Source organism: Lemur catta, chromosome 17 (assembly GCF_020740605.2).
Source record: "Lemur catta isolate mLemCat1 chromosome 17, mLemCat1.pri, whole genome shotgun sequence".
NCBI classification, from domain to species: domain Eukaryota; kingdom Metazoa; phylum Chordata; class Mammalia; order Primates; family Lemuridae; genus Lemur; species Lemur catta.
In genome coordinates this window covers 51,267,672-51,293,615 of record NC_059144.1, presented here as the reverse complement: position 1 = coordinate 51,293,615, position 25,944 = coordinate 51,267,672, and the positions used below count along the sequence as shown (strand labels likewise).

The 25,944-nt window shown below is 66.0% G+C and overlaps 3 protein-coding genes across 10 annotated transcripts; 2 read left to right on the top strand and 1 right to left on the bottom strand.

Annotated features, from left to right (window-relative positions):
- Window positions 1-3,367: 3,367 nt before the first annotated feature.
- On the top strand, window positions 3,368-5,631 carry LKAAEAR1 (LKAAEAR motif containing 1). The gene is made up of 5 exons (XM_045528444.1): window positions 3,368-3,398; window positions 3,466-3,665; window positions 4,549-4,935; window positions 5,101-5,223; window positions 5,305-5,631. The coding sequence occupies exons 1-5, from the start codon at window positions 3,368-3,370 to the stop codon at window positions 5,359-5,361; spliced, it is 798 nt and encodes a 265-aa protein (XP_045384400.1). The 3' UTR covers window positions 5,362-5,631.
- A 2,920-nt stretch (window positions 5,632-8,551) lies between these two features.
- On the top strand, window positions 8,552-14,365 carry RGS19 (regulator of G protein signaling 19). Of its 5 annotated transcripts, none has more exons than XM_045528113.1 (6): window positions 8,552-8,671; window positions 11,579-11,676; window positions 11,857-11,978; window positions 13,202-13,276; window positions 13,353-13,587; window positions 13,666-14,365. In XM_045528113.1, the coding sequence occupies exons 2-6, from the start codon at window positions 11,647-11,649 to the stop codon at window positions 13,855-13,857; spliced, it is 654 nt and encodes a 217-aa protein (XP_045384069.1). In that variant the 5' UTR covers window positions 8,552-8,671; window positions 11,579-11,646; the 3' UTR covers window positions 13,858-14,365. The 5 variants fall into 5 exon arrangements, with proteins under 5 accessions (XP_045384069.1, XP_045384068.1, XP_045384071.1 ...); XM_045528112.1 differs by lacking the exon at window positions 8,552-8,671 and adding an exon at window positions 8,716-9,240; XM_045528115.1 differs by lacking the exon at window positions 8,552-8,671 and adding an exon at window positions 8,734-9,261.
- An 847-nt stretch (window positions 14,366-15,212) lies between these two features.
- On the bottom strand, window positions 15,213-25,303 carry TCEA2 (transcription elongation factor A2). Of its 4 annotated transcripts, XM_045528107.1 has the most exons (10): window positions 23,480-23,731; window positions 20,519-20,581; window positions 20,034-20,139; window positions 18,937-19,027; window positions 17,670-17,800; window positions 17,345-17,401; window positions 16,767-16,921; window positions 16,554-16,700; window positions 15,587-15,658; window positions 15,213-15,392 (listed from the first exon to the last, which is right to left on the bottom strand). In XM_045528107.1, exons 1-10 carry the CDS (start codon window positions 23,717-23,719, stop codon window positions 15,384-15,386), a joined length of 1,071 nt encoding a protein of 356 aa, XP_045384063.1. In that variant the 5' UTR covers window positions 23,720-23,731; the 3' UTR covers window positions 15,213-15,383. The 4 variants fall into 4 exon arrangements, with proteins under 4 accessions (XP_045384063.1, XP_045384064.1, XP_045384062.1 ...); XM_045528108.1 differs by lacking the exons at window positions 15,213-15,392; window positions 15,587-15,658; window positions 16,554-16,700; window positions 23,480-23,731 and adding an exon at window positions 25,144-25,303 and having other exon boundaries at window positions 16,850-17,401; XM_045528106.1 differs by lacking the exons at window positions 15,213-15,392; window positions 15,587-15,658; window positions 16,554-16,700 and having other exon boundaries at window positions 16,850-17,401.
- Between the last annotated feature and the right edge of the window lie 641 nt (window positions 25,304-25,944).

The window sequence follows — 25,944 nt, the reverse complement described above, 5'->3', positions numbered from 1 at the left end:
ACACACGTGCACAAACACACTCCCCATGCAAAACGCAGGGCCCCACTCTGCAGACCTCCGAGCCCAGGAGGGACAGGAGCCCGGGCAGGCTGGACTCCCGCAGCTGCCCCCACTGGGCTCACCCAGGTCCCAGCAGGAGACGCCGACTCTCCCCCTGCAGACCTCATTTCCTAACAGCCTTCAACTGCCTCCCGCCCAGGAGCGGAGCCCCAGGCGCTGTGAGGGTGGGCAGGGCAAAGACCCCCCAGGGGAAGGGGACAGAGGAGCCCACCTGATGCTCCAGCCCAGGAGCCAGTGTCAGAGGCCAGGGCGGGAGAAGGGGGGCGCCCCACCCCTGCAGCTGCAGACCCTCCCCCTCTAGAGAGGGGCAGATGGGGGTTGGGAGGAGGAGGAAGGAGGAAGCAGTGAGGAAGGAGCAGGGGGCGGGAAAGACGGGGAGAGGAAGAGGAGGCAAGAGGTCAGCCAGCGCAGGTCAGACCTTGCTCCCCATCCCCCCACCTCTTTCGACCCTGGTCCCTCTCGCCAGGGTCCACCTACCTGCCACACCCCAGGGTCGCCCCCAACCCTGCCCTGCCTGGCCTCTCAGGGGTCGAGAGCGGCCTCAACCCCTGTGGGAGACAGTCGGGGTCCAGGGCCAGGGCTCAGCACCCACACTTTCCCTCCTGCAGCCCCATGTTCCGTGTCATCCCGCCCTGACACACATCTAGAACCAAGAACACACATGTGCCAGGATCACACCTGCGTTCTTCCCACGGGGGCTGGGCCTGCTCTTCCCTCCCTCACGCCTGCTCTGCACTTACCCCTGCACAGATCCTCCCCAACCCCGGCCAGCTCCAGTCCTGTCTCCTCCAGGAAGCCCCCCTGCCCTGTCCACCCGCCCCGGCCCTGGGAGCCCTGCAGCCTGGGCCACGACTCAACAGTGCGGCACCAGGCCAACCCGTGAGCTCCGGGCGCAGCCGATAACCCCTGCAAGGGTGTCCAAGGGAGCTCAGCATGGGGACCAGCCGGAAGCGGGCACCTGGCCCCTCATGGGCACAGTCTCGGGTGGAAGGACAGGCTTGGTCACCCGGCCAGTGGATGGCCAGGAGGGGTGCTGACCACACTCTCTGGGGTTAGCAGGGGCCCGGCCCAGGCCATGCAGGGCTCCCACAGGGGGTCTGGTGGCACAGGGGAAATGGCCCAGGGGGACAGGACACCCCCTCCAGAGGGCCAAAGGCAGAGCCAGGTCTGACACAGAACATATGTGTCACGCAAGGGACACAGGGGACATGTGTTATATGAGACAGCATGTGTTGTCAAAGTAAGACAACCTTAAACACACATGTCATAGGCAAAACAACATGCAGGTATACCCAGGACAGCCCAAGACACGAAGTTCACATGAATGATGACACAGAACACACGTCTACAAATGCGGTTGAAGCCAGGCGTGGGCTGTACTGGGAGGTCCTCTGTACCTGAGCAGGCCTGGCCACCCAGGCCACAGTGCAAACACGCCGCACTCCCACCCGGAGACTCAGCCTCAGACAGACGGGACCGAGCTGCAGCCCAGGGAGCTCACTGTCCCCTCCCCTCCTCCTCCACAGCTCCCCACCCTGGGCTGGGCACAGGGCAGCCCCACACAGAGCAGCTGTCCCCTGGGGAATTCAATCCCCAAGCCATCCTCAGCCATTTGTGCTATTAAAAAACTGAAAGAATTTTAACAGTTCTGAGTTGCATCAAAATATCTGGGAATACCGGGTGTTGTAGGCTTAAAGAAAGAGAAAAAAAAACAAAAAAATAAAAAATAAATAAATAAATTACTTTGTCCTTGTGATTTTAACCGTACAAAATTTATATACGACAAAAGAATTGAGTTACAGTTTTTTAATGTAATGTTAAATTTAATTTTGTAGTCACTTAATAAAGCTTATTAATTTGAAGTTTTTTTTTTTCCAGATTGCCATGATGTCAGCCTAGCTCACAGCAACCACAAACTCATGGCCACAAGCAATCCTCCTGCCTCAGCCTCCCGAGTAGCTGGGACTGCAGGTGCCAGCACCATGCCTAATTTTTTCTATTTTTAGTAGAGATGGGGTCTCGCTCTTGCTGAGGCTGGTCTTGAACTCCTGACCCAAAGCGATCCTCCCACCTCGGTCTCCCAGAGTGCTGGGATTACAAGGCAAGCCACCACACCGGGCCTAAACATGTTTTTAGATCTCAGCATCTCCATTAGCCCTTGAAAAATCCTTATCTCCTGAGGACAGAAGCAGACAGGAGACCGTGGTCCAGCGGGCCCAGCACAGTTGCTGGGACAAGTGTGGAGAAATAGCGGGGTTAGGGATGGGAGTGGGGTAGGCCTGGGAGCACCTTGCCGGGAATTAGGAGGTGGAGTGTCAAGTTTTCCAACCCTACAAAAACAGAAAGAAGAATATAAATTCTTTCTTGCAGGAGAACAGAACATTCCCTACTTCCTGTGTGACCTCCACCCCACCACCAGGAGCCAGCTAGCCCCTACTCATGTGAGTCCCTGGCCTGGACACAGAGAAGCTGAGAGGAGGATCCGGGTCCTGGTCTCAAAGGACTCGCCCCAGTGGGAACACAGAGACAGCCGCAGTCTGAGTTTCCTGTATCCTGGAAGGCTGCATGGAGGAGGTGGCCTGCTGGGTGAGCCTCTCTAAGCCTTTACTGCTTCTTCCCAGAGCCCAGGGACCTTCCACAAGCCAGGCTGGTGCTGAAGCTCAGGCCACAAGCTGAAGGCAAATGCAGGAGGGGAGGCAGCAGCTCAAGAAGGGCACTTCCACCTGGCTGTGGGAATGGGGGTGCAGGCTCTGGACACAAGGCCACAGGGCCACAGTTTGCCCTCTCACTGAGAGGTCAGGGCGAGTTCCAAACACAATGGGACAGTCAACAGCCTCCTGCAGAAAGGCCAGAACCTCAGCTGAGAGCCCATCCCATAAACCAGGCTGGTCCCACTCCCAGGTGCTCAGGCCCCAGACTCCCAGCGGCACGTCTGTGAACGCAGGGAGCGTCGTGTACACGCTCTGGAAGTAGCACACACACTCACAGATTATGGATTTACGCTAATTTTTGCCGAACTTAAACCATGGAATGACCAGGTGAATTAATGAATTCTAAAATACACCAGTTAATGCCTGGATAAATTATAGAATAAATTAATAAACTGAGAAATGAACTAGTTATAAAACAATATAAAATTAATAAATGTACAAACAGATTTCAGAAACCCAAGATCTAGGACCCCAGATCCAGAGACTTAGGGTTCAGTAAAACCCAGGGGGAACCCTGGACCCCTGAGGCCCCACACTTGCCCTAGAAGAGTTGAGGGGCCCCAGTTACCCCTTTCCGTTAACGCCGGTGACCGGAGATGCAGAGACGAACCGACCTCGGCCGCAAAGGCCGCCCCCCGCCCCGCCCCCCACCCCGGCCCCAGAGACCTCTCAGGCCAGGAACCGGGGCCCACAGCCCCCGAACTGCAAGCCTGCGGCCGCCGGGACAACACGGCACCCGGCTGGGAAGGGTCCCTACTGCGGGGCGTCCCTGCGCCGCCCCCGCAGCCCGCCCGCGCCGGGCGGAGGGAGGGGCGGGACTCCTGGTTGCCGGGCAACGGCGTCAACAGCCCCCAGAGAGCCCCGGCAGAGGGGTTCCCACCCGAGAAGGCACAAGTATGGGGTGTGGGGACCGAGGGGCGGGGCCCGGGCCCTCGGCTGCTGGAGCTGAGGATGGGGAGGGGGCGTCAGCGGCCTCTTGGACCGTGGCTCCGCCTCGGGCCCTCCGTGGGCCAGGCCGGGCGGGAGGTGGGAGGGCGCCGTGGGCTGGGGCCGGCTGGGGAAGGAAGGAGCCGGCTGGGCTGGGACCCTCGGACTCCTTTCCTTAGCCCCCATCCTCCCTCCTCTGCCCCCCCATCTAGGCCCAGCAGGGGACAGGCCAGCGTGATGGGGACTCCCCTGCATGGAGCCAGCTGTCCCCTGGGCTCTGAGCCTTCCCACACGTGCTCGCACAGAGCTGCAAAGACCTCCCACAGACACGTGCCACTCACACAGACACGCACAGACCCCGTTACGTCCACACACGTCTCCCCAAGGGCCTGGGTCCTCTGCCCAGGACAAAAGGAAGGCCCAGGCCCTCCACCCGGTCCCTAACACTAAGGCTGGGGGTCCCGGGCCGGGGCAGGGCAGGACAGACCAGACGGGTCCCTGGGCTTCCAGTGGAGTGGGAAGGCGCTGGCTGACCGGTGACCCCCGACGTCTCCTGTGTGGTCTCCAGCCCTGGGTAGGGCCTGAGATCAACGCAAGAGGTCTCAGCACTTTCTCTGTTCAAACAGAACAGCCGTGGGGTAGGAGAGGTGTTTCCTAAAACTAGTTGGTTGCAGTACCGAGGCTGAGCTGCTGGGGACGGGCGCTCGGCGGAGAAATCCGCCCGGGAGGACAAGCAGAGGCCAGACGTGCGGGCCCGCAGGCCAGAGCGGGAGTGTGCGGGGCGGTCGGGCCGGCAGGGCCCAGTGCCCGCCCAGGCACCGACGGGCCGCGCTCTCCTCCCCTCCGGCAGGGCAGAAGGATGCAGCCGCCGCCGAAAGAAGCCGGGCGCCAGGGCGCGCCAGGCGCAAGGCCCGGGAAGCAGCGCTCCAAGGGGGCGCCCGCGGCGGAGCCCCCCAAGCCGGGCTGGACCCTGACACCGGAGAGGTTGGCGGCCATGCTCCCCGCGCAGCGCCACCGCCACCTGCTCTTCGGCGACCTGCTGGAGGACGTGGGCGCAGCCGCCTCCATCTTCCCGCGCGAGTCGGCGGAGCTGCGGTACCGCATGCCCGACCCGCGCGTGTGGGCCCAGTCGCTCGAGCGGCCGGCCGAGCGCCAGAACCGGCTCCTCGGGGTACTCAAGGCGGCGGAAGCCCGCGGGCGAGTCCGCGCCCTGCGGCTGCGCTACACCCGCATGCGGGTGAGGCCGGGGGGCCCGACCCGGAGGCCAGACCCGCCGGGTCCCCTGCGGGCGGAGGCAGGGCGAGGAGGTGGCAAAGGGAGGGGACAGACTGGGGCGCCCTGGGAGGGCGGGGAGCAACGGGGCCAGGCGCGGCGCCTGCTCAGCGATCCCGGGCACCCGCAGGAGCAGGAGACCGCGTTCCTCATCCAGCGGCAGAAGTCCGCGCTCGCCGCCATCCGGCTCGAGCTGTTTCTCTCGCCGCAGCTAAAGCCCGCGCGGATCCCGGACCCCCTGGACCGCCAGGAGGTGCCAGCAGGCCCGGGAAGGGGCAGAGAGGGGCCCCGCCCGCCCCCGCACACACCTGGCGCCAGCCTCTCTCCCCCGCAGCGGAGGCGCGTGGAGACCATCCTGGAGGAGAGCGAGGGGGGCACCTTCCCGCGGTGACGGCGACCTGGAGTGTGCACCCGCGCCCCACCCTTCCGCATAAAGTTCTCGTTCTCCGTCCCCCGAGCCTCTCTGGTCTTTCTGCTTCCCCTCCCCAGGACCAGCCCCGGAGGCAAGGAGGAGTATGGACGCTCTTCTCCCACGTCCAGCCTCGCGGACGTCAGGGTACAGGGAGCGGGGCTCTCTCAACCAAGTAGGAGATGCAAGTGGGCGGCTGTCACAGCGACACTCTATTCCTCCAAACCGGCCTGCCCCCATCAGGCAACCTGGTGCCCTGCGGGTCCACGGGAGGACCCCAGTCTGGGGGGGGCCGGAGGTAGAGCCTGTTCCCAGCAAGTCACACCCCAGGAGTAAAGGCAGCCTCAGGCTACGGTGGGCCCCAGAGTGCGGGTCATCGCGGTGGGGGTGGGGGGATTCCGGGCAGGGGCAGGGACTGCACGAGCTAAAGCTGGCCTTTGGAGAGTTGCCAGCGGTGCCCAGAGGACCAAGAGACTGGGGAAGGAGAGCCCCTCTCTGGGAGGGCCCTGCTGCCCCAGACAGAAAGCCCACCCTCTAGTCTTCCTTTCCATCCTGAATAGCCTGGGGGGGCCCACGCCCCACAGAGCACAGGGAGGAAACCACCCCTATTCCATTCTGACAAACCCACAACCGACAAACCTCCAGACTCTGAAAAGCCGCCAGGTTTCTGGGCAGATCTTACTCTTCTCCCCCAGGTGGGCTCTTTGCAGACCCCAGGACTTGTCTTGGCCACCTCTGGCTCTCCCCCCGCCCCCCTGCCCAGCAGGCTGCCCACGGGAGGGCGCTGCAGGGACTCAGGAAAACCTGTCCCCCACCAGGGCTCCTGCTGCCAGCCTGGAACACAGAGCAGATCTGGAAGGAGGGCAGAGGTCAGAGCTGGGATCCAGTAGGGATTCCCCTCAGTGGCAGCTAATGTCTCTCCCTGACCCCAGCTACAGGATGGGGACCTGTGCCCTCTGTCCCCACAACCAGCCCTTCCCCCTGCACCTGACCCTTCACCCTTCCTGGGCTGTTGATGCCCTTGGCCTTGATCCAAGCCTAGAAGGGGAAGAGATGGGGAAGGGGCCCAGAACAGGGGGACAGGAGCAGGGGCAAACGGACAGGGAAGGGGAAGCAATCTGTGTCCAGGAGTGGCAGCTACTCACAGCCTGATGCGGGGCACGTGATGACAGCCAGTCCTGGTGTCCTCCAGCCAAGCTCCCTGAAGTCCAAGCCCCAGGATTCTGTCTCTTGGGGACTGAGTTCCTAGAATGACTTCATCTATTTACTAAAATCATATATTATTTCATCACTTTTCTGAGCCTCCATTTCTTCATCTTTAAAGAGCAGGTCTCACTTGGCACCGTGGCCCCCCACAAAGTGGATGCTCCACGAGGGGAGGGGTCGCTCTCGTCAGGCAGGTGCCCTGCTAGGGCCAGCAGGACAAGTGGCTTCACTGAGAGGGTGGGGCTGGCCCGTGGGGAGGGGGCTCTAGGTCCGCAGAGGAGGCTGGGAAAGGTGGCCAAGGATGTTCAGCGGGGCCTGGAGGAGGCTTCTGCCCCAGAAAGCTCTGGGAGAGCAGAGCCCGTGGGCCCAGGCCCCAGGGGTACTGGCGGCTGTGCTGAGGCAGAGGGTCCTGGGCTCAAATCCCACCCCTACCCTCAACTGCCCAGCTCACCTGGATTTGGGGGATGCTTCGTGGTGAGGGGCAGAGGCCAGGGAAATGGAGAACAGGCCCCAGGGCCCAGGGGACACGGGGTGGGGGGTGGGGGGTGTAGAGTGACCTGCGGTGGAGACAAGGCACTGGCCACTGCCCATGCCGCAGCTGCACCTCCTGGCATGGAGACACCACACCAAGCAGGATCAGCCAGGGGGTGTGGCCTCACAGGAGCTGGCACACCTCTGTTGAGCCTCCCTGTCCTCACCTGTGCCCACCTCTCAGGACTGTCGTCTGGGCTGGATAAGCAGCAGCCCACCTGTCCAGATGGACTTCCTGGCCCCTGCCCGGCCAGCTCGGCAGTCAGGTCGGCCAGGCCCTGGGCGCACAGCACCTGGAGGCAGCCTGTCCAGAGCCCCTCCCCTCTGACCTCCCCCCAGCCCTTCCCCCACCCCTTGTTGGCTCAGCAAGGCCCCCCTGGACGCAGTGCCCTCCGCACGGCCCACCCAGTCCTTGTCTGCTTCCTACCACCCGCCCCGCCCCCAGCAGTCAGCTCCAGGCGGTTCTGTCCTGCTCCCTGCTGGGTCCCACCACTGGCACACTAGGGACACCCAGATACTCGCCAAATCAATGAAGAACACTTGTAAAATCACTTCCCTTGCGCCTCTCAGAGTTCTGCTAAACGTGCGCACCTACTACTTGCGCAACTGCAAGGCATTTTATGAGCAGGACCCTGACACCAGGCGCTGGCAGGGCTGGGTGCCCGAGCTGGGGCGCACAGGGGCTGCACACAGCCCGGCCTAGGGGCGCCACAGACGCTCTGCAGACCTTTTCCAGAGCAGGGTCAGGGCCACTCTGACCCCGCGCCAAAGCAAGCTAGGATGAGGCACTCAACCCACACCTGCACCGAATCATAAAGATGGGGCGAGTTGGCCAATAGGGGATTCATGGCAAAGGGGACAGCGTGGCTTTAAAATTTAGAACATCTTGGGGCGACTGGAGGGGTCAGCAGGGACTCGGCCAGGCCCCACGTGAGACATTCGGTGTGGCTCGGGACGCGAGAACCCGCACCTCCAGTTGCCACCAGCACCGCAGCACAGGACACCCCCCCCTTGCTCGGGAAGACTCCCCCGCACCAGGCTCTCGGCCGCGCTGTACAAATGCGGCTGGCGCGGTCGGTCCGTCCCGGCGGCGTCCTCTTACCCCAGCGGAGCAAGGAGCGTGCGGGCCCGGCTCCCGCGCCTCCACCCTGGAGTCCCGCGGACTCCCCACAGAGTGGCACAGCCGGAGGGGCCCCGCCGCGCAGAGCGGGGGTCCCGGCCGTACCCCCATCTACGGCCCGGCCCGCTCAGGCCGCCCGGGGGCCAGAGGCTGCACCCCCGGCGCCTCCCCTAGCGGGGCTCCCCCGGCGCCCGGGGGGACGACGCGCCGCGCGGGGCGGGGCGGGTGGGCGCGCAGCCGGCCGAGCGCGGGGCGGGGCGCGGCGGGCGGGGCGGGCCCGGCGCCACCCGGCGTGAGGAAGTCCCGGCCCCTCGCTTTGGGGAAGTGCGGCCGAGGCGCCTGCGCACTGTGCCCCCGCGCCCCCTCCCCGACGAGCGGGCCGGACCTCGGAGCGCGCGGGCCGGCGGCGGCGCGAGTGGCTCGGGAGCGCGGCCGGTGAGTGCGCGCGGCGCCGGGCACCGCAGCCCGGCCCCTCCCGGCTCCGACTCGGGGCGTGAGGGACGGGAGCCCCGCGAGCCGCCGCCCGGGGTCCGCACTCCAAGGACTCCCGCAGCGGGGTCCACGTGGACCCTGGGCCGCGGGGGGACTGGAGCCCGCCCCCCGCGCGTGGGGGAGGGGCGCTGCGGCCGGTTCCCCTTTTTCTGCAGCTCGGAGCCTGGGGAAGTGATTGCTCGAAGGTGGGGGCCGGAAGAACCCAGGTTTCCGCGTCTCCCGTCCCCCCCGGCCTGGTGGGGAGGGGCCGGGGCGGGACACCGGTGCGCCCCCGCCCCCACCCCGGTGGATCGGGCAGCCACTCGGCCCGCGAGCTGTAGGGGACGCGCTGCGCCCCCGGCCCCAGCCGATCGGGGGGCTCCTGGCGCCGGCCTCCCTCCAGAGCGCTGCAGGAGTGGCTCCCGCCGTCTGACTCGAGTCCCCGCCGCCGCAGTGCACGCCCCTTCGGCTGCCAGGGTGGGGCCCACACCCCACCGGGCCCCTCCCGCCCCCACCCCCACTTTGGGTCGCTGGTGAGTGGGGTGTTCCCTGAGGTAGGGGCAGGGGCGTCAGCGGCTGGAGGGGGGGCTCCTGAAGGAGGAGACAGGCCCCCCCAGGCTGGACGCTACCAGCTGGGACAGGAGCAAGGTGGGGGGGTCGCCACCGCCACTTCAGAGGTGGGCTGGGGTGGGGGTCCCAGGGCCAGGGGGGGCTGCCCCGTTTGGAGGGGTGGCCGGTCCCCACCAGCCGGAGGAGGGGGCAGCAGACAGCAAAGGCACGGACTTGTAGGGTCAGACGGACTGGGAACGGGGCCTCCCTGTCAACCCCCTCCCAAAGGTTATGACATTTTTTTCTGAGATTGTCACATTTTCTTATTCTTTTTTTGGACTGGCCGGGCTTGGGGACGTTCTTTTTCCTTCTGTGGAGCAAAGCAGCAACTGCTCCTCAGGGAGCCTCTGTCCCCAGAGACCGGATTTGCTGCCTGTCTGGCCTCTCCCCTCTCAGACTTGGGGGGCAAAGCCTTGGGGGCTGGGGAAGGGGAGGAGCCCCCCAATACCAGGATGAGGGGTAGGACCCTAGTTCAGACTCTGTATCCCCCGGGAGAGAAGAGGGGCGGCCCAGGGCACCCATGGGTACCCTGGGGACATGGGTGGCTGCAGCTGACCTGGGAAGGGTGCGGGGAGCCAGGGACAGGCCACCAGGTCCAGGGCCTGCACCTGGAAAGAAGGGGCCGGCCCCCTCCTCAGCAGACCCCCAGCACACGGCCCCTACCTCTGGACAGGCCCCTCCGCTCCTGAGAGCCTGGGTGGAGACGGCCGCCCAGGAGGGACAGTCTCAGGGTGCTGCGGGGTGAGTCCCAGAGTGGGGGTGGAGATGAGGAAGTCACCCGGGGCTGGGTACAGCCACCAGACCTCAGGCTGCCACGCCCCTTCCTTTCCCTAGAAACTTGATCCCTAAAGGAAAGCCCAGCCTCAGGGCTACGCTGTCTCCCCATCTGCTCACTGGGGGCCCGGGCGACCCCCAGATCTCAGGGGAAGCTGCACAGCTGGTGAGGGGCCGAGGACCCTGCACCTGCCCCGGACCTGGGTCAGGGCAGCCGCCTCTGTGTGCCCAGACCCGGGACAGTGGATGCCCTGAGCGTGCGAATCTCTGGCTTGTCCCCTCTGAGCAGAGCTTACACACTCAGGCCCCACGGCCCAGAGAGGCCAACAAGGACAGAAACACGGACGCAAAGGCCGCAAGCTGGGAGTGGCTTGGCGGGAAAATGAAGATTAAGTGACGAAACAAAGTAGATCTGAGTCCTGAGCCTCCTGGCCGCTGAGGAGGGCAGTGGGCGTGCAGGGAGGCCCAGAGGGCCGTCACCTGGGCAGTGGCGGGCTCAGGTGTTCAGACGCTGACTGGCCGCCCTGCACCACTGCCTGAGGGGACGCTGGCATCCATGGTAGCCTCTTAGGTGGCACTGGGGCTGTGGGTGGCTTCAAGGCCCTGGTGTGCCCCCACTGCAGGTGTGGCCCAGCGCTAGGAAGGACGTGCACCACCTCAGGGACTCCGAGGAGGCAGCGGGAGCAAAGCCAGGGCACCCCTTCTTCCCCGGCTGGCGTGCCCTGTCCCCCGCGCTAGGGCCTTGGGGCTGCAGTGTCCGTAGCCTGGGGGCATGGGCAGGGGGGAGGGAAACCCTGGGTGACAGCAGGGGGTAAGGAGGTGTCACAACCCAAGAACCATGTTCCCTGGGAGGCACATGTCCCTCTTCGCCAGGGCCCTGCCCCACTTCCCACACCCTCAGGAAGTCCTGCCCTGAGTCTCACTGAAATCCTCAATGCTGCAGGCCTGACCTGCTGCTTCTGGCTGAGTCCACTGTGGCCCATAGACAGACCTGGATTCTCAGTGGGGAGCAGCGGTACCCACCTCCCTCCCCCAGAGTCGGGGCAGAAACCCCCTGGAGGGCCGTCTGGCCGCCACCCCCACGCACAGCCTTAGCCCCAGACTCTTGGGGCCCCAGCCCCTTTGGGAGGGGCCAGGAGCCGGAAACCAAGAAAGAGGAACCCAGGCTTCCGGCTTCCCAGGGACTGGGCAGATGGGGGTGTCCCGGAACTCCTGTGGGGGCCTCATCTGGGGCCCGGCCTGGGAGGAGGAGCCAGAAGCTGCTGCAGCCCCCTCGTCCCTGAGCCTGGACCCTTCCCGGCCCTGGTGGGGGTCGGGGTGGCAGCAGAAGCTGGGCAGAGCTGGGTCTGGGGGGGGGTGGGCAGCAGCAGGCCCCTCCAGGGCTCTGAGCAGGAGGAGGGAGGAGATACCCTCTTGAGACCCCTCCCAGGGGACAGGTGGGGGCTGGGGTCAAAGGTTCTCAGTCAGAACCATGGTCTGTCTCCCCAGACCCCCAGGCTGTGGTGAGGGTCCGGGAGCTGGCACCACGGAGCCCGGGCAACCTCCTCTGCCCACCCATGCCCACCCCGCATGAGGCGGAGAAGCAGGTACGCCGGGTCCCCTCTGCCTGTTCCCTGGGGAGCGGGGGTGGGCAAGGGAGGGGCCACCAGGAGTTGGGGGACCCCCGAACACTGGGAGGCCAGAAGGGTCCTGCCCCTGGGAGCGTGGCCGCCAGTGGGGTATGGCCTGGGGGTCTGGCCTGGAGGCTGAGGTGGCCCTTTCCCCAGCACACAGGGCCAGAGGAGGCAGACCGGCCCCCCTCAATGACCAGTCATGACGCAGCCCCTCCGGCGGCCCCCGGCCGCAACCCCTGCTGCCTGTGCTGGTGCTGCTGCTGCAGCTGCTCCTGGTAGGTGGCCCGCCTGGGCGGGAGGGGCGGGGTGGGGCTGCACATGCCCAGGATGGGACCCTCGGCTGGCTCCTGAGGCGTCCCCCGCAGCCCGGATCCCTGCCACCCGCAGCACCAGCCTGTGCAGAGCTGCTGGGCCCTGGTGGCCGGTGGTCAGTGCCTGGCCGCCGGGAGGCTTGGCGTGGCTCCTGCCCCTGGTGCCGCGTGCACACGTGCGCCCACACGCTCAGCACAGGCTTGTCCGTGCCGCTGCGAGCCCCTAGGCTGGGCCCTGGGCCCCACGGGCTGTGCGGAGTGGAGGGCTGTGTGGGCAGAGGCCGGAGTGAGGGAGCCGCTCGCCCAGCAGCCTGCCTGGCGGCAGAGAAGAGCACCCGGCATGTGCGTGTCCGCGAGGGCCGGAGTGGGGTCCCAGGTGGTAAAGGGTTTTCTCGGAGCGTAGCGAAGCTAGGGGACGTTTTCATGCCTTGCAGGCCCTTGGCTGTTGGGGGGACAGCACTTGGGGACCCAGAGTGGGCTCAGCTGCCCAGAGAGCAGCAGGCAAGATGCAGGGGGTGGGAGAGAGCGGGAATAGTTGGGACTTGCTAGGAGCTTGGGGTGGGGGAGGCAGGAGGTTTGGGGCTTGCGTCTGGGGGGCGGGGCAGGAACTGAGCTCCGTCTGCGTGTCTGGGGCTGAGAAGTCTGCCGGCCACCCAGGCCCTGGGCCATGGATTTGGCCTGGCAGTGACGGAGCACTAGGCCCAGGCCCCGAGGCAGGGGTGAGGCTCCAGGACCTGGCAGGTTAGACGTGTAGGCCAGGGGCTCTCACCCCGCGTCAGCCGACACGACACGCTGCTGACACGTCGGACCTGCGGCAGGACCGGGCCCATGTCAGGCTGAGAGCAGGGTCTTGCCTGGTGGGGGTGGAGCACAACGGGAGCCCCCAGGGTCCCAGCAGCGACCTGGACAGGAGGGGAGAGGTCGTGGCCTAGTGCTATGGCAGGGACAGCACCCTGGACCCTTGGGGGCCGGCGGGGAGGGGCCGACAGGGAGTGTGGATGTGTCCCAGGGGACTGTGAAAGGAGCCAGTTCTCGGGCTGCTCCCCCTGCAGCAGGTTCGCACACGTGCCAGGCACCCTGAGTCCTGCATTTGCCCGTGTGCCGAGGGCCCGCATGTGGCCGCAGTGGCATGTGTGTGCGTGTGGAGGCCCGTGTGCCGAAAGCAACGCCACCTTCTCTGCTGCCAGGAACGAACGGCGGCGAAGGGCCTGGCAGGCCTCCCGGGAGAGCAAGCTGCAGCCCCTGCCCAGCTGCGAAGTGTGGTGAGTCCCGCGGCCGAGGGTGCACAGGGGTGGGCTTGGGCCGGGTTCGGGCCTGATGTGGCTTGGCCCCCTGCAGTGCCACGCCGAGCCCCGAGGAGGTGCAGAGCTGGGCGCAGTCCTTCGACAAGCTGATGCGCAGCCCGGCGGGCCGCAGCGTGTTCCGGGCCTTCCTGCGCACGGAATACAGCGAGGAGAACATGCTCTTCTGGCTGGCCTGCGAGGAGCTCAAGGCCGAGGCCAACCAGCACGTGGTGGACGAGAAGGCGCGGCTCATCTACGAGGACTACGTGTCCATCCTGTCCCCCAAGGAGGTGCGCCGGCGCCAGACCGGGTGGGGGGGGCCTGTGTCGGGCCCCTGCCGGCCCTGACCTCAGTGCCGCTTCCCGCAGGTGAGCCTGGACTCACGGGTGCGCGAGGGCATCAACAAGAAGATGCAGGAGCCGTCCGCGCACACGTTCGACGACGCCCAGCTGCAGATCTACACGCTCATGCACCGGGACTCCTACCCGCGCTTCCTCAGCTCCCCCACCTACCGCGCCCTGCTGCTGCGGGGGGCCTCGCAGTCATCCTCCGAGGCCTAGGCCGCACACCCGGCCCCCGTGGGCAGACTCTGGGTTACCTTCATGCGCTCGCGCCAGCGGGGGTGTCGGGACGCACAGCTGAAGGCCCCGCTCGCGGGCTGGGGACCCCAGCCTGGAGGCAGCCCCGGCCCCAGAGGGGCGGCCGGCCCCGTGCTCCTGCCTGGCGAGAGGAGGGGCCCTCCCGGGAGGCTCCTTGAACCCGTGAGCCCCGTGGGGGCTCCTCCCCGGGCAGCCGGCAGGGAAGACCTGCCTTTGCGGCAGCAGGACCTCCAGGTGCCTCGTTTTCTAACGAGACCTTCCTACGTGAGCTGTCTGCACCTCAGAATCAGGCTCAAGGGCACAGGACCCAGTTTTTCTTTTATATGTTCATGAACTTTAAACCTGGAAACGTGTCCTTACTGTGTTTTATCTAAAAAAAAAAGAAAAACTGTTTTCATATTTATCTCTCTCCCCTCATCCCCACTCCAAAATAGGATGTCTTATTATTGAAGATATTTTTAAAACAAAAGTCTCTGCTGTGTTTCCAGGTTTGTGGGGAGAAGGATGAGGAGGAATTGCCCCAGGCTCGGCCTCGGTGCGGGCCGAGGGCTCTGGTGCCCACTCGCGGGCAGGCAGCCCTGGCACCCTGCCCCGCCCCTGCCCCCACTGCACACCGCGGAGCGGTGGCCTCAGCCTCCTGAGCCGTGACACGGGTCAGCACAGTGTGGCCACAGCACCTCAGGAAGGCTTGGGACGCAGTGGGACGTGCCGCCCGGACCCGTGGTGGACAGGGGTCCCCAGCAGGTATCAAGGGTGTCCCCCGGAGGCAGGCCAGCAGGGAGAGTCCCTTGATGCTGGGCGCAACGCCATCTTCGTCACGCAGGCCCCTCCAGGCAAGTGCTCACCACTCCATTGTCCCGAATTTCTGGGAAGTCAAGCAGTTCGAAGCTGGAATTGGCTCAGGGTCCTGAGACTCCCACTCTACAGGGCGAACGCCACAGACAGGGTGCGGACAAGCCGTCCTGGGGGGCATGGACCCGGGCCCTGAGCTGCCCGTGCCTGGGCCGGTGGGGAGGACGGAAGGCAGGGGGTCTGACCAAGGCCTGCGTGGGGCCCCGGGGTCTGCGTAAACACAGGGCCCTCTCCCCACCTGTCCGCACAGCTCGCTGGGCCTGCACCGCACATGCCTGTCCCCCGGTCCTCGAATCGCACGGCAGAGGTGACCTCTCTGAGGGTCGGTCAAGCTCTTCCCCAGCCCTGACCCACCAGGGCCCGGCCCAGGCGTTGCCCGACCCCAGGGAGAACTGCTGTCCCACAGCAGCGGGGCACGGGTAGGACACGGGGCCCTCCAGGAGCAAGGGCCAAGGACAGCGAGGTGCCAAAAAGAAACATTTAATAACGAGGGAAATGAGCAGAAAGGTGCACTCAGGCAGGCGGGGTGGGGCGGGGTAGGCTGCCTTCAGGGGCCTCCGGAGAGGCTGTGTCTGTCCAGGACGGGGGGGGCTGGCACTGGCCACGCCCGGGGCTGCAGGACGTCTGCAAGAGGCTCAGCAGAACTGCAAGAAGTAGGCGCGGCATCCAGGGTGGGGGCGGGACAGGTCTTCCCGGGGCTGGGGTCTCCACCCACCCCCCAAGACTCCCAGGAGGCTGGCTGGGCACGGCCATCCACAGTTCACAGCACAGACCCCACGGCGGCCGGGACACCCACCTGAGAGCAGGGTCGGGGGGCGGCCTGGGCTTACCCACCTACCTTCCAGCGGTTTCCACACTCGTTGCAGACAACGAAGGTGGTCATCGGCTCGTCAGAGCTGCGGGTCTGCACCTGCGGGGAGGGCTGGGTAAGCCCAGGGCCGCCTCTGCGCTCTGCTGCCGGGGGGCATCTGCGGCCTTGGCTGCTCCTGTGGTCCCTGGACCCCCGTGGTTGACCTGATCTGAGGCTGCCCGGACACCCCAACCCTCCAGAGCTGAGCCTCTGTGGGGGGGAGCCCGCCACGCAGAGGCCCTCGTGGGGAACTAAAGCACCTCAGGCTGGCCTGAGCCCTGCAGGGCCCAGACTCGGCTGAGGCCAGGAGAGTCGCTGGTAGGAGGGGCCCCGTGGTGGGGGCTCGTGAGGATTCCCAGTGGCGTGTGCCTTTCGGGAGGCCCGAGGGTGGGCCTGCCCCCACAGGTGGGGCCAATTCTGAGCAGCAGCTGGGGGTGGGAGCAAGCGCGGCCCTGCACAGACCAGACCCTGTGCAGCCCACAAGGGAAGACTGCCCTAACAAGCCCTGACTGCCAGGTGCAGTGGCCACCTCGAACACGCTCCTCTTGCCAGGCCCCCGACATCTCGTGGGGTCCACAGGGTCTCCCCAGAGCACCTCAGTATCCTCCATGGCAGGGTCTGGGGGTCCCGCGACCACACCGCCCTCCCACCAGCACCCATACTCATGACACCTCCTTGCCGGGCCGGGCTTGGCCCCCGCTTCAGCACCCTGGGACAAGAGGGGCCTACCACGGAGACACTGCCTGGGGCCAAGGGTCCTGGGTGGGGGAGCAGGCCCCGAAGGTGACCGTCACTTCCTGGCCTCGCCAGGGCCCGAGAGGCCCAGAGAGACCCCAGCTCGGACCACAGCCCTGGCGCCACATCCATGTGTGAGCGAGCGTGGACCTGCCACCCGGCAGAGGTGGGGACAGGCATGAGCTGCAGGCAGGGCCCCGGACACCCCAGCGCGGCTCACCTGAGTGTAGGTGCAGTTCTTCTTCCTGCACTTGTTGCAGGTGAACAGGTCGGTCTGCGTGCCGCCCGTGCGCGCCATCTGGTGCTCGCGGATGGCCTCCTTGGTCATGGCCTTGCGGATCTCCTTCAGCTCGTCGCTGGCCATCTCCTGAGGGAGGCCCTGCTGCTTAGCGCGCGCTCGCGGGGCCGGCCCCCAGCCCGCCAGCGGGCTCACCTCGGACGTCATCACCGCGATCTGCTGGGGCGTGATGGCGCCACACAGCACGTTCCGGCGCAGGTCGGGATTCTTGGCGTCCTTCAGGTTGGAGATGCGGCTGCGCACGCGGTTCTTGTACTTCATGTCCGTGTTCCCGACGTCCCGGAAGATGCGTGCAGGCGTTTAAGGACCCATCTGAGGCCAAAGCCACTGCCCTCCAGCTGCCACCCGCCACACCGCGGGGCCGGGTCGGGCTGGGGGCCGAGAGGCTCTGTCTGGCCACGCAGGGGTCGGCCTGCCCACCCGGCCCTGGTGAGCTGGGCCACAGGGCTGGCCCCACAGACCCCTTCCTGGCTGGCACGGAGCTTCAGGCTCGAGGCCCCAGGGACGGAACCAGCCCCTCGGCCAGTGCAGGAGGCCTCTCCTGGGGCAAGGCTGCCCGACCGCCCGGGCCAGTGACCGCCGGGCAGGTGACCGCCCGGAGAGAGCCCTGGCAGCCTGGCAGTGGCGTCCAGCAGCCACCAGGACGAGCCGGCCCCGTGGCCTCCTGACTCCGCCTGAAACCCTCGGCCCGGAAGCCCCTGCACAAAGGATATATTCCTCAATCTGCGCCGACAGACGCTCGCAGTCCGCACCAGTGGCCACGTGGTCATCTGCAAGAGGGAGCCCTGGCAAGCTGCCCCACCGACTGCCCTGCCTGCACCCCCCCCCCGGCAGCTGGAGGGGAGAGCCATGGCCCCCGGGGGCACTGCCCAGGACCCAGGCACTCTGATGTCCCCCAAGACCTCGCCCCCTCCCGGGGTTGTGACGGGGGGCTGGGAGGGGAGGGCCATCTCTCTGGGCGGAAGCCTCTGGGGGCAGGCAGGGTCCGGGCGCCCCGAGTCCGCTCCGTCCGTCAGGGTCGGGGCCTGCCGCACTCACGGTCCGTCTGCAGGGCGGCAGTCAGCATCTCGCGGCACTTGTTGCGCACGGCGTCGCAGGTGACGGGCACGGGAGGGAACGTGGTCATCCTCGGGGTGGGTGGCGTCCTGGGCAGCTCGGGCCTCTTGCGTCTGGACAGAGGCAAGGGCTCAGGGAGGTGCCCACCCCCGCGAGACACTGGTCCCCACAGAGCAGACGCCCTGGCACCGTCCCCACCTCCCAACCCTGTGTGCCCCGCAGAGCCCAGCTCCAGCTGTAAGCCTGTCCCCACCCGGCTGGCCAGGCGAGGGGCTGAGGTCCCCCATGGGCCGGGGCACACTCCCCAAGTGGGAACAGGATGTCAGATCCTTCCCCGGCAACCGGCGCCTGGGCAGCTCCGCCAGCTGGTCAGCATGGGCTGTGCGGTTACTGCCGCCTCTTGGTGTCACACCCTCCGGGAGGCCCAGGACACAGCCTCCTGCGGACACCTCTCCGCTGATGGCAGCTACGGCTGCTGCCCGGTGGGGGACAGGCAGAGACCTACAGCTGCCTGTGGGGGACACAGGCTGGGGGTCACCCAAGGCCGGATTCTGCTGTCAGGGGTAGCCCTACTTGGCGTGCACAGACTGGGACAAAGACAACCGTCTCGGGGCTGCCTGATAACCGGGATCCGTCCACCCAGTGGCAGGCAGCTTCCTGGAGGAAAATCAACTCAAGCAGGCGTGCAGGAGCTGCCTGTCCTGCCCAGGCCCGGACGCAGCCATGCCACCCAGCGCAGTCGGGGCAAGGCAGTCTCTGCCCACAGCCTGACACTGGGCACGCAGCCTCCAGGGCTGCAAAGCCCCGACTGCACTCCGGCCGGCGGTGTCCTCACTGCGCCCGCACGGCAGGAGCCGGGAGCCGGGCACCTTTGGCTCTGGGCGACTCTGTAGGGAAGGGGCCCTCGGGGGCGACTGAGGGGCAGCCCGGGCAGGGCACTGAGAGTTAAACCCAGGACAGAGTCGGGGGTAGGGGGCAGGAGGCTCCCACAGGCCCACTCAGGTGTGCAGGGCTCTCTGCAGAGGGAGCGTCAGGGCGGCTCACTGACAGCCAGGCGGGCACAGCCATGTGTCCCAGTCAGCACTCGGGACTCGGCCGTGAGATGCAGCGTCCAGCGTGGGGCTGACTAACCCTGTGCGCAGCCCCGAGACAGCCCCTCCCTCAGAGCAGTGCCCAGGCACCCCTTCTCTGCCGAGGAAACTGAGGCTGGGAGGCAGGAGGGTGTGCACCTGCCTTCCAGGTGTGCTACCTGGGATCCGCGGCCTCTGAGGCATCCTTGGAGGACGACGTGGGCAGAGGTGTGCCCCTCCCCCGCTCCCTGGCTTTGGCATCTGAAGCATCTGCAGTTGCCCAGAAAGGAGGGGACGGGCTGATCAGGAGGGAAGGACAGGTCCCCACCCGGGCACAGCTTCAGCGAGACCACTGGCCCTGCCGCCAGCCCTGACCCCTGGCCCCTGGCCCCGGCCCCCAGCACCCAGCCCAGCCAGATGGAGCCAGGGCCGGGAGCCCACCAGGCCTTCCCGCCGACGGGCCCTCATCAGCCGCTGCAGCCTGGGGGCCACCTCCCCGGACCCTTTCCCACACCCGCCCCAGCTCAAGCCGCCCACCGCTGGGCCTCTCTGGGGTCCACCCTCCTGCCTGTCCCCACCGAACAGACCACACATTCCCCCACAAGGCTCTCCCTAAACCCCAGCCTTCGGTGGAGCCAGGCCCAGGGCCTGCGCTGGGCTTGTGCCACGTGTGGCCCAATGGCCACACAGGGCTAGAGAGAAGCCCAGGTCATGTGGCTGCTCCACAGGGTGTGGACAGAGCCCCTCCCCACGTCCAAAGGTGGGGCTGCCCTCCTGTCCCAGGCAGCGGCATCTCTGTCACCCATCACCCCACTGTGCCCAGGAAGAGGCCGCCTTCTGTCCAGCTCAGCCCTCCCTTGGCCTGAGGCGGCCCCTTTGTTCCCACTGAGCAGCTGCGCTGGCCCCACCTCCTCCCTGCCCCTTCCTCCCCTTCCTGGAACATCTGGCCCTGCCCCCACCTTGGTGTGACCCCCCAGCTCAGCCCAGTCCCTCTAGAGCTCCTGGCCACCCCCATGCTTGTCAGCTCAGGTCCCAGCCTCCACTCTTCTCTCCCTGTTGTACAGGGAACCCCCTCCCCGCACACACCCTCCCCCCCAGCCACGCCTCCTAGGCCACCCTCCCAGCTGTCGCTGACGGCAGCCGCCAGTCAGCTCCCAGCCCCTGAGCTGGGCGTGTCCTGGCCCGGGGTTGCCGCCACCCCCCTGCTACGCGGCCGGGCTCAGGGGCAGCACTTCTCAGGGGCCCCAGAGCTCAGTCGGCACCGCCTGACCCGCACCCAGCAGCTTCTTCCAGGACTTGATGAGGGACTTGGCCAGCGCAATGACCTCCTCGTCGGAGCTCTGCTTCCGCAGGGCGTTGACGGACATCCCGACCCGGGTGGACTGCAAGGCAAGCGGCCTGGTCGGGGGCAGTGGGGGCCCGTCCCAGAAGTCAGAGCCTCCCAGGAGACCCTAGCGGCTCCCACAGGGCAGGGGCTGGGCCTGGCGGGGGGGACAGAGACGCCTCTCTTCATGAGTACTGTCCCGCTTGGAACCCCGGAGCCTTGGCCACCAAGGACAGGACAGGTTGTCCTCGGACTCCCCTCCCTGTCCCATGGAGCACCAGTGAGGAGCAGGGACCCTCCCCTCAAGAACAGGTATTTGTGCCAACCAAGGACTGGGGGTGGGGGCGGCGGGCAAGCCCTGCCAGGTGCCCTGAGAACTGCTGTCCCCTGGACTGTGCCCAGGAGCTGTCCCAGGCCTGGGGCAGGCAGGGACCTACCTGGAGCAGGTGCAGTGTGACAGGCATGGCCTTCAGCTCCCGCAGCAGGTCCATGGCTCCCTCCTGGAAGGAGAAGGGCGACCTTCATAAAGGACTTTAGTTCTCAGTGGACAGTCTCACCCCTCCTGCCCACTGCAGGGGACATAAGGCACTGACAATTTGGAGATTCCACCTGGGGCCAGAGGCAAGCCACAGTTCCTCCACCTGGACACACCCCGGGCTCTGCCCACCTGTCCTTGCACCAAGGCAAAGGGCCCTTCCCGCCCACCCCAGGGCAGGGTGAGAAGGGAGTCCCAGTCATTGCAGGTCACGTGACTTCCTGACCCACATCTGTGGCAATGACCTCACGGGCCTCACTGTCGCATCGGGTCACAGACCAGACCAGAAGGGAATGCCAGCCCCCAGGCACACTGGGGGCGTTGAGGGCCACAGCCCCTCCCCAGCAGCCAGGGCCACTCACTCCCTGTCTGTCCACACCCTCGTGTGCAGGGCAGCTCTCCCCAGAGTGCCACCGGCTGGGAAAGGCCACCCAGGAACCTGTGTCCTGCGCTGAGGCCAACCCCTCAGGGCACAGCCGCAGCCAACACCCACAGGGCCCACAGCCCACTCCCGGCCCGTGCTCCAGGCTTCTGGTTATCCCCAAGCCACGGCCCACACTGTCACCACAGGCCCCTGGTCTCCTCCCTGCCTCCTCTCACCACTGGAGCTCCGCGTTTCCTCCAAGACCTCACCCGGGAGGAGGCCGGGCACACACAGGTCACACCTCCACTCCAGGCATAGTGCCTCAGTGTCCCTCAGGGTGCCGGGCCACTCACCCCAGGACCTTCGCACCTGCTGCCGCACTGCCTGGAACACGCTCCCAGGTTATCTACAGGGCTTGTGCCCGCCCGCCCTCCAAAGCTTCGCTCAAAGCTTCTCAGCAAGGCCTCTCCTACTTAAAACTGCAACTGTGCCGTGCAGCACCCTACCCTCCTCCTCTGGTTTGCTTCCAACAGCCCCAGTCCCCTGTGGACGTGCTGGTGGCTCCATGTGTGTATCCTTCCCCACACCGTGAAGTGAGCTGACGGCCGCTCAGATGTCCTGCAACCCACAGGCCATGGCAGGGGCTTGGCCTACCCCCCCCACTCCAGGTGGCAGCTGTCCAGGGTGCAGTCCCCTCCTCACAAACCCCCTAGGCAAGCCCTGCCCCTTGGGCCGTGCAGAGTCCGGCCTTCAGGTGAACCCCTCAGAGGGGACACGTGACCACCAGAGCCAAAGGCACTGTTCCCTGACAGCGCCACACACCAGGGAATGTGGCTTCCAGTGGGCTCAAGACCAGAGAGGCATAAAACTCCCAAGTACAGCCCCCAAGTTCCCCAAGGGGCCTCAGGCACTGGAACCCACCAGGAGCCTCTACTGGCTCTAACTCCCCACTGCACAGCGGCCCCCCCATTCTCCTCGCCGCCCCCCCCCCATGCTTTGACCAGACCTGCCTGCCCCGGGTTCCACCACCCACGCTGGCTCCTGGCTTATCTTCTGTGCTTTGTCTCCTTTAAGAAGGGAGGCAGCTTCATTCTCTGCTCATCTCACTCACACCCCGACTTTGTGCTGCCCACAGCCTCTCAGGGGTGTGAACACAATGGAGGAGGGCTGCTTTCAGCATGAATGAACGAGGGGGAGCCCGCCCCCTTCCCAGTGTAGACCCCAGCCCAGAACCGTGGTCAACAGGAAGCTGGACTCGATCCTGCTCGGCCCACAACGCTCTCCCCAAATCCCCGCTGCAGTCCCACAGCCCTGGGGTGGCTGCGCAAGCCATCAAAAGCCCGTGACTCGGCCACCTTCACCACCCGGGCTGGCCCCGCAGACACACAGCTCAGCCCTGTCCCAGCAGCTCAGTCTGGGTGGGAGGGCACAGGTCATGTTTATTGAGCCAGCCGGGCACTCCGTATGAACCCCTGGACCCCTCCCCACCCCCACTGGGCAAGTACCATCTGCTAAGGATGCTTCTGTGGGAGGTTGTGGAGACAGCACAGGTTGCCAAGGTCATGATGCTGGAATTGGACCCCCACTGGCCTGGCCCCTCCCAGAGGCCTCACAAGCAGCCTCCGACGGCTCACTGTGGCCGCTGGACAACAGAGGCCCGGGCTGCACAGTGAGCAGAGCCGGCCGGAGGCTCCAGCGCCCAGACACTGCCAGGCCAGGCTCGCCCGAGCTCCTAGGTCTCACACAGCAGTCTCTTTTCCAAGGTGTCTACATATCTACCCACACCCCAGTCGCTGCTGGCTGAGTCCTGGCTAAGGAAGGGAAAGAATTTATTAGAGAAACCTGGTTCTTGTAGGGTGAGGACAGAGAAGAAAACGGGCCCCGCAGCCAGGAAAGGCCCTTGGCCAGCCTGTGAAGGGGATGACGCCGGCCAGAAAGGGGTGCAGGAGGCACTACAGCTCCAGGGAAAAGGGGTCCAAACTGTGGCAGGCGGCAAAGGGCATGGAGACCAACGGGGGGAGAGGGCTCCAAGCTGGGGGCAGGGCCCGGCGGGGCACAGTGGAGGCCCCAGGAGGGTGCCAGGCCGGGATGGAGGAAGGCACGGGGGCCAGGCGGTCCGTAAAGAGGGCTGAGTTGTAGGGTGGGGGTGGGGCCTAGGAAGTTGTCCACTCGCCAGGCAGGGGTCTGGAGTTCGGGGACGGGGAAGGGTGCAGGGCCCGGGTCTGGGGGGTCTCAGCCGGGCAGGGGGGTCTGAGTCCAGAGCGTGGCTCCCGGGACAAGGTCCAGGCCCGATCGCGGCCTCTGCGGGGGTGCGGGGGTGAAGGACAGGACAGGGGTCTCGGCCACGGGCGGGGGTCTCCCCGCGTCCCGGGAGTCTCTGCCGGGGCGGGGCCTCGTTCTGCCCCTCAGGTGGTCTCCCCGCCCTGACGGGGGTCGGCGAGCTCGACGGGGTCTCGACGGGGCGGGGGTCCCGGGGTCCTGGCGGCCCGCGCCCCTCACCGCGCTCTTCTTGGTCACCATCTTGTCCAGCCTCCGGGCGATCCGCGCAATCTCCTCCTCTTTGCCCATCATCGCCTCGGGAACAGCGGCCCCCGCGCCCGCCGCGCCCGCTTCAGCCGCCCGGCCCGGAACCCGGCCCCGGCCGCAGCCGCCTCCTGCGCCCGCCGCAGCCGACTCAGCCCCGCCGCGGGCGGCGGACCCCCGGCCCAAACCCCCGGCCCCCGCGGCCGCGCGTTGCATCCCGGGAAGTGTAGTCCCTGCGCCCACCGCCCGCCCGCCGCGCGCGCGCGCTCGCCCCGCCCCGGACCACAACTTCCAGGAGGCCCCGCGGCGCGCGCGGCCTCCTGGGAAGTGTAGTCCTGACGCGCCGCCCGAGCTCGCGGCCCCACGGCCGCCGGTTCCCTCCCCGCCCCCGGCCCCCGCTCTCGGGGCGGCCCTCAGGGCCAGGCCAGCGGGGCGTTCCCGGCCCCTCCGAGCCCCGCGCTCCGGCTGTGCCCGCCGGAAGCCCTGTCCTTCGCCCTCCCGGAGCCGCGCGGAGCTCACCCGCGCGCTGGGGGCCTCCCGTGGGCTGTGGCGTCCGGAGGGCCCGGGGCTGCGGTGACAAGGCCCGGCCTCCGCAGCCAGCCGGCTGCTCTGTGCCCGTCTCCCCCCGTGACACTGGGCCGGCAGCAGTGTCTGCCCCACAGGGCTGCCGTCAAGATGTGAGCTTGGGGCAGGCAACGGAGCAAGGGCGGTGACTTCTGTCTCCCCTGCCCCGGCTCGTCCCGGGAAGGCCAACGGGGCTTCCCCGGCCTGGGCGGGTTGGGACGGGGACAGCTGCAGGGCAGCACCCCCGCAGATGCCTGCCACCTCCTCAGCAAGGCCGCAGGTGCGGGGTGGTGTGCTGGAGGGGGTGCGATGTTGGGCGGTGGTGCAGACCAAGGGGCTGATGTCTATAGTGTTGGGGGACCCATGGTCACTGAAGTTCAGACCAAGAAACTGTGGGGCCAGGTGGCAGGTGGGATGGCCAGATGACTGAGGCTGACCATGTCTTGAGCTCTTGGTGGCATTAGATAGAAATAAGCTCCCCAGCAGCCAAAGTGAAAAGGGAAATAGGGTCAGTTATGAGATTCATTTTTCCCCCTATTAATGATGGAAGAGATTCATCTTAATCATAAGGAAAAGGATGGAATTCTTTGTAGAGAGCAAAGCTTTTCCAAGACACAAGGCTCTGTGACGGATGAAGACAACACCTCTAGTTCCCAAACTGACTCTAATTCCGCCCCTCACTGTGAGCTGGGGCCTTCCCTCTGAGCCCAGCCCAACCAAGCAAGTCCTTGTGGCCAGAATCCCATGGTTTGAGCATGTGTGAGGCCTTTGAGGGTCCAGCCATACCAAGGGGACCAAGAGAGGCTGGAGCCACTGGCCCTTCAACCACCTTCTCCATGGCTGATAAGTAACCAACCAGGGTCCCACAGAACCGGCACAGGAGCCGCCTTGCGCAGGAACCAGGACAAACCCCAGAAAACATGGCTTCAGAGATCCAGGCTGCAAGGCTTCAGCGCCGGCTCCCTGTCATCCATGGCCACGCTGGACAGGAAGCAGCCCAGCCAGCGTTCAGAGATACAGGCCTCTCCGACAGACAGGGTTGAGTTGATTCGAGGACCACGTAAACGCAACCCTACCTGAGCTGGGGGAGACCTCCAGACACCAGAAGCAGCCCTCCTGGGTGGGAAGCTTGAACTCAGAAGGTGAGCACAGAGGAGAACGACACAGGCAGCTGTGTGTCCCGGTGACCCCAACATAGCTTCATCACCAAGATTGAAGTCAGCAAGGGGAGAGGGCTGGGACAGGCCTCCCCGAAGCATCACCATGCGTCAGAGGAGCTTGTGCAGAGTTTGTGCAGGTTGTGCTGAGGTGCCAGCACCGCCCCCCGAAAAAGTTGCTGTCATGGAGCCAGCAGTGAGGCTGGTCCCCATCTGATTTCTCCTCAGGACAGACAAGCACAAAGCTCTGGGGAGGGAACACACACAGACACCCGGAAAACCAGACTGAGGCCCCACCCCTGACCCTGCCTGAGTCAGCCGACCCAGTGAGGGGACTTCGCATGAGGGATGCTTTCAAATATTCAGTTCATTTGCATGTTTCAATCCACAGAGACGCCCTGGCACAGTGACCTCAAAGCATCATCTAGGAGGCTGGTTAAGAACAAAGACTCCTGCCTTTTGCACCCCCTGGGGTGGGGCCCTGGGGTCTTTGTCCTCTCTGATACCTCTGTGCAGGTTGGAGGTACAGGCCGCAGGCCAGCTGGGGTGCATGGGGAACAATGGGTGCCCCAAGGAGGGAAGGGGCTCAGGAGGGCGGGGGCTGCATTTCAGGGGTGCGGAGGGTGTCCGAGGGGTTGGGAGGTGGGATTGTGGTCTGAGTTTCTATCCCAGCCCCAGCAACCTCCCCCAAACGCCCTGCAGGACACGGTCTGTCGAGAC

What these genes read in the sequence shown, in the direction of transcription:
- TCEA2 (XM_045528106.1), bottom strand. Translation starts at nt 23,719, where the DNA reads ATGCAACGCGCGGCCGCGGGGGCCGGGGGTTTGGGCCGGGGGTCCGCC. An exon ending in TGGTGACCAAGAAGAGCGCG is followed by an intron (nt 20,582 to 23,479) that starts GTGAGGGGCGCG and finishes TTCTCCTTCCAG; the next exon opens with GAGGGAGCCATGGACCTGCT. An exon ending in TCACACTGCACCTGCTCCAG is followed by an intron (nt 20,140 to 20,518) that starts GTAGGTCCCTGC and finishes CTTGCCTTGCAG; the next exon opens with TCCACCCGGGTCGGGATGTC.
- RGS19 (XM_045528110.1), top strand. Translation starts at nt 12,951, where the DNA reads ATGGCAGGGACAGCACCCTGGACCCTTGGGGGCCGGCGGGGAGGGGCC. An exon ending in CTGCCCAGCTGCGAAGTGTG is followed by an intron (nt 13,277 to 13,352) that starts GTGAGTCCCGCG and finishes GGCCCCCTGCAG; the next exon opens with TGCCACGCCGAGCCCCGAGG. An exon ending in CCATCCTGTCCCCCAAGGAG is followed by an intron (nt 13,588 to 13,665) that starts GTGCGCCGGCGC and finishes CGCTTCCCGCAG; the next exon opens with GTGAGCCTGGACTCACGGGT.
- LKAAEAR1 (XM_045528444.1), top strand. Translation starts at nt 3,368, where the DNA reads ATGCAGAGACGAACCGACCTCGGCCGCAAAG. An exon ending in AACCGACCTCGGCCGCAAAG is followed by an intron (nt 3,399 to 3,465) that starts GCCGCCCCCCGC and finishes CGGGGCCCACAG; the next exon opens with CCCCCGAACTGCAAGCCTGC. An exon ending in TCCCACCCGAGAAGGCACAA is followed by an intron (nt 3,666 to 4,548) that starts GTATGGGGTGTG and finishes CCCCTCCGGCAG; the next exon opens with GGCAGAAGGATGCAGCCGCC.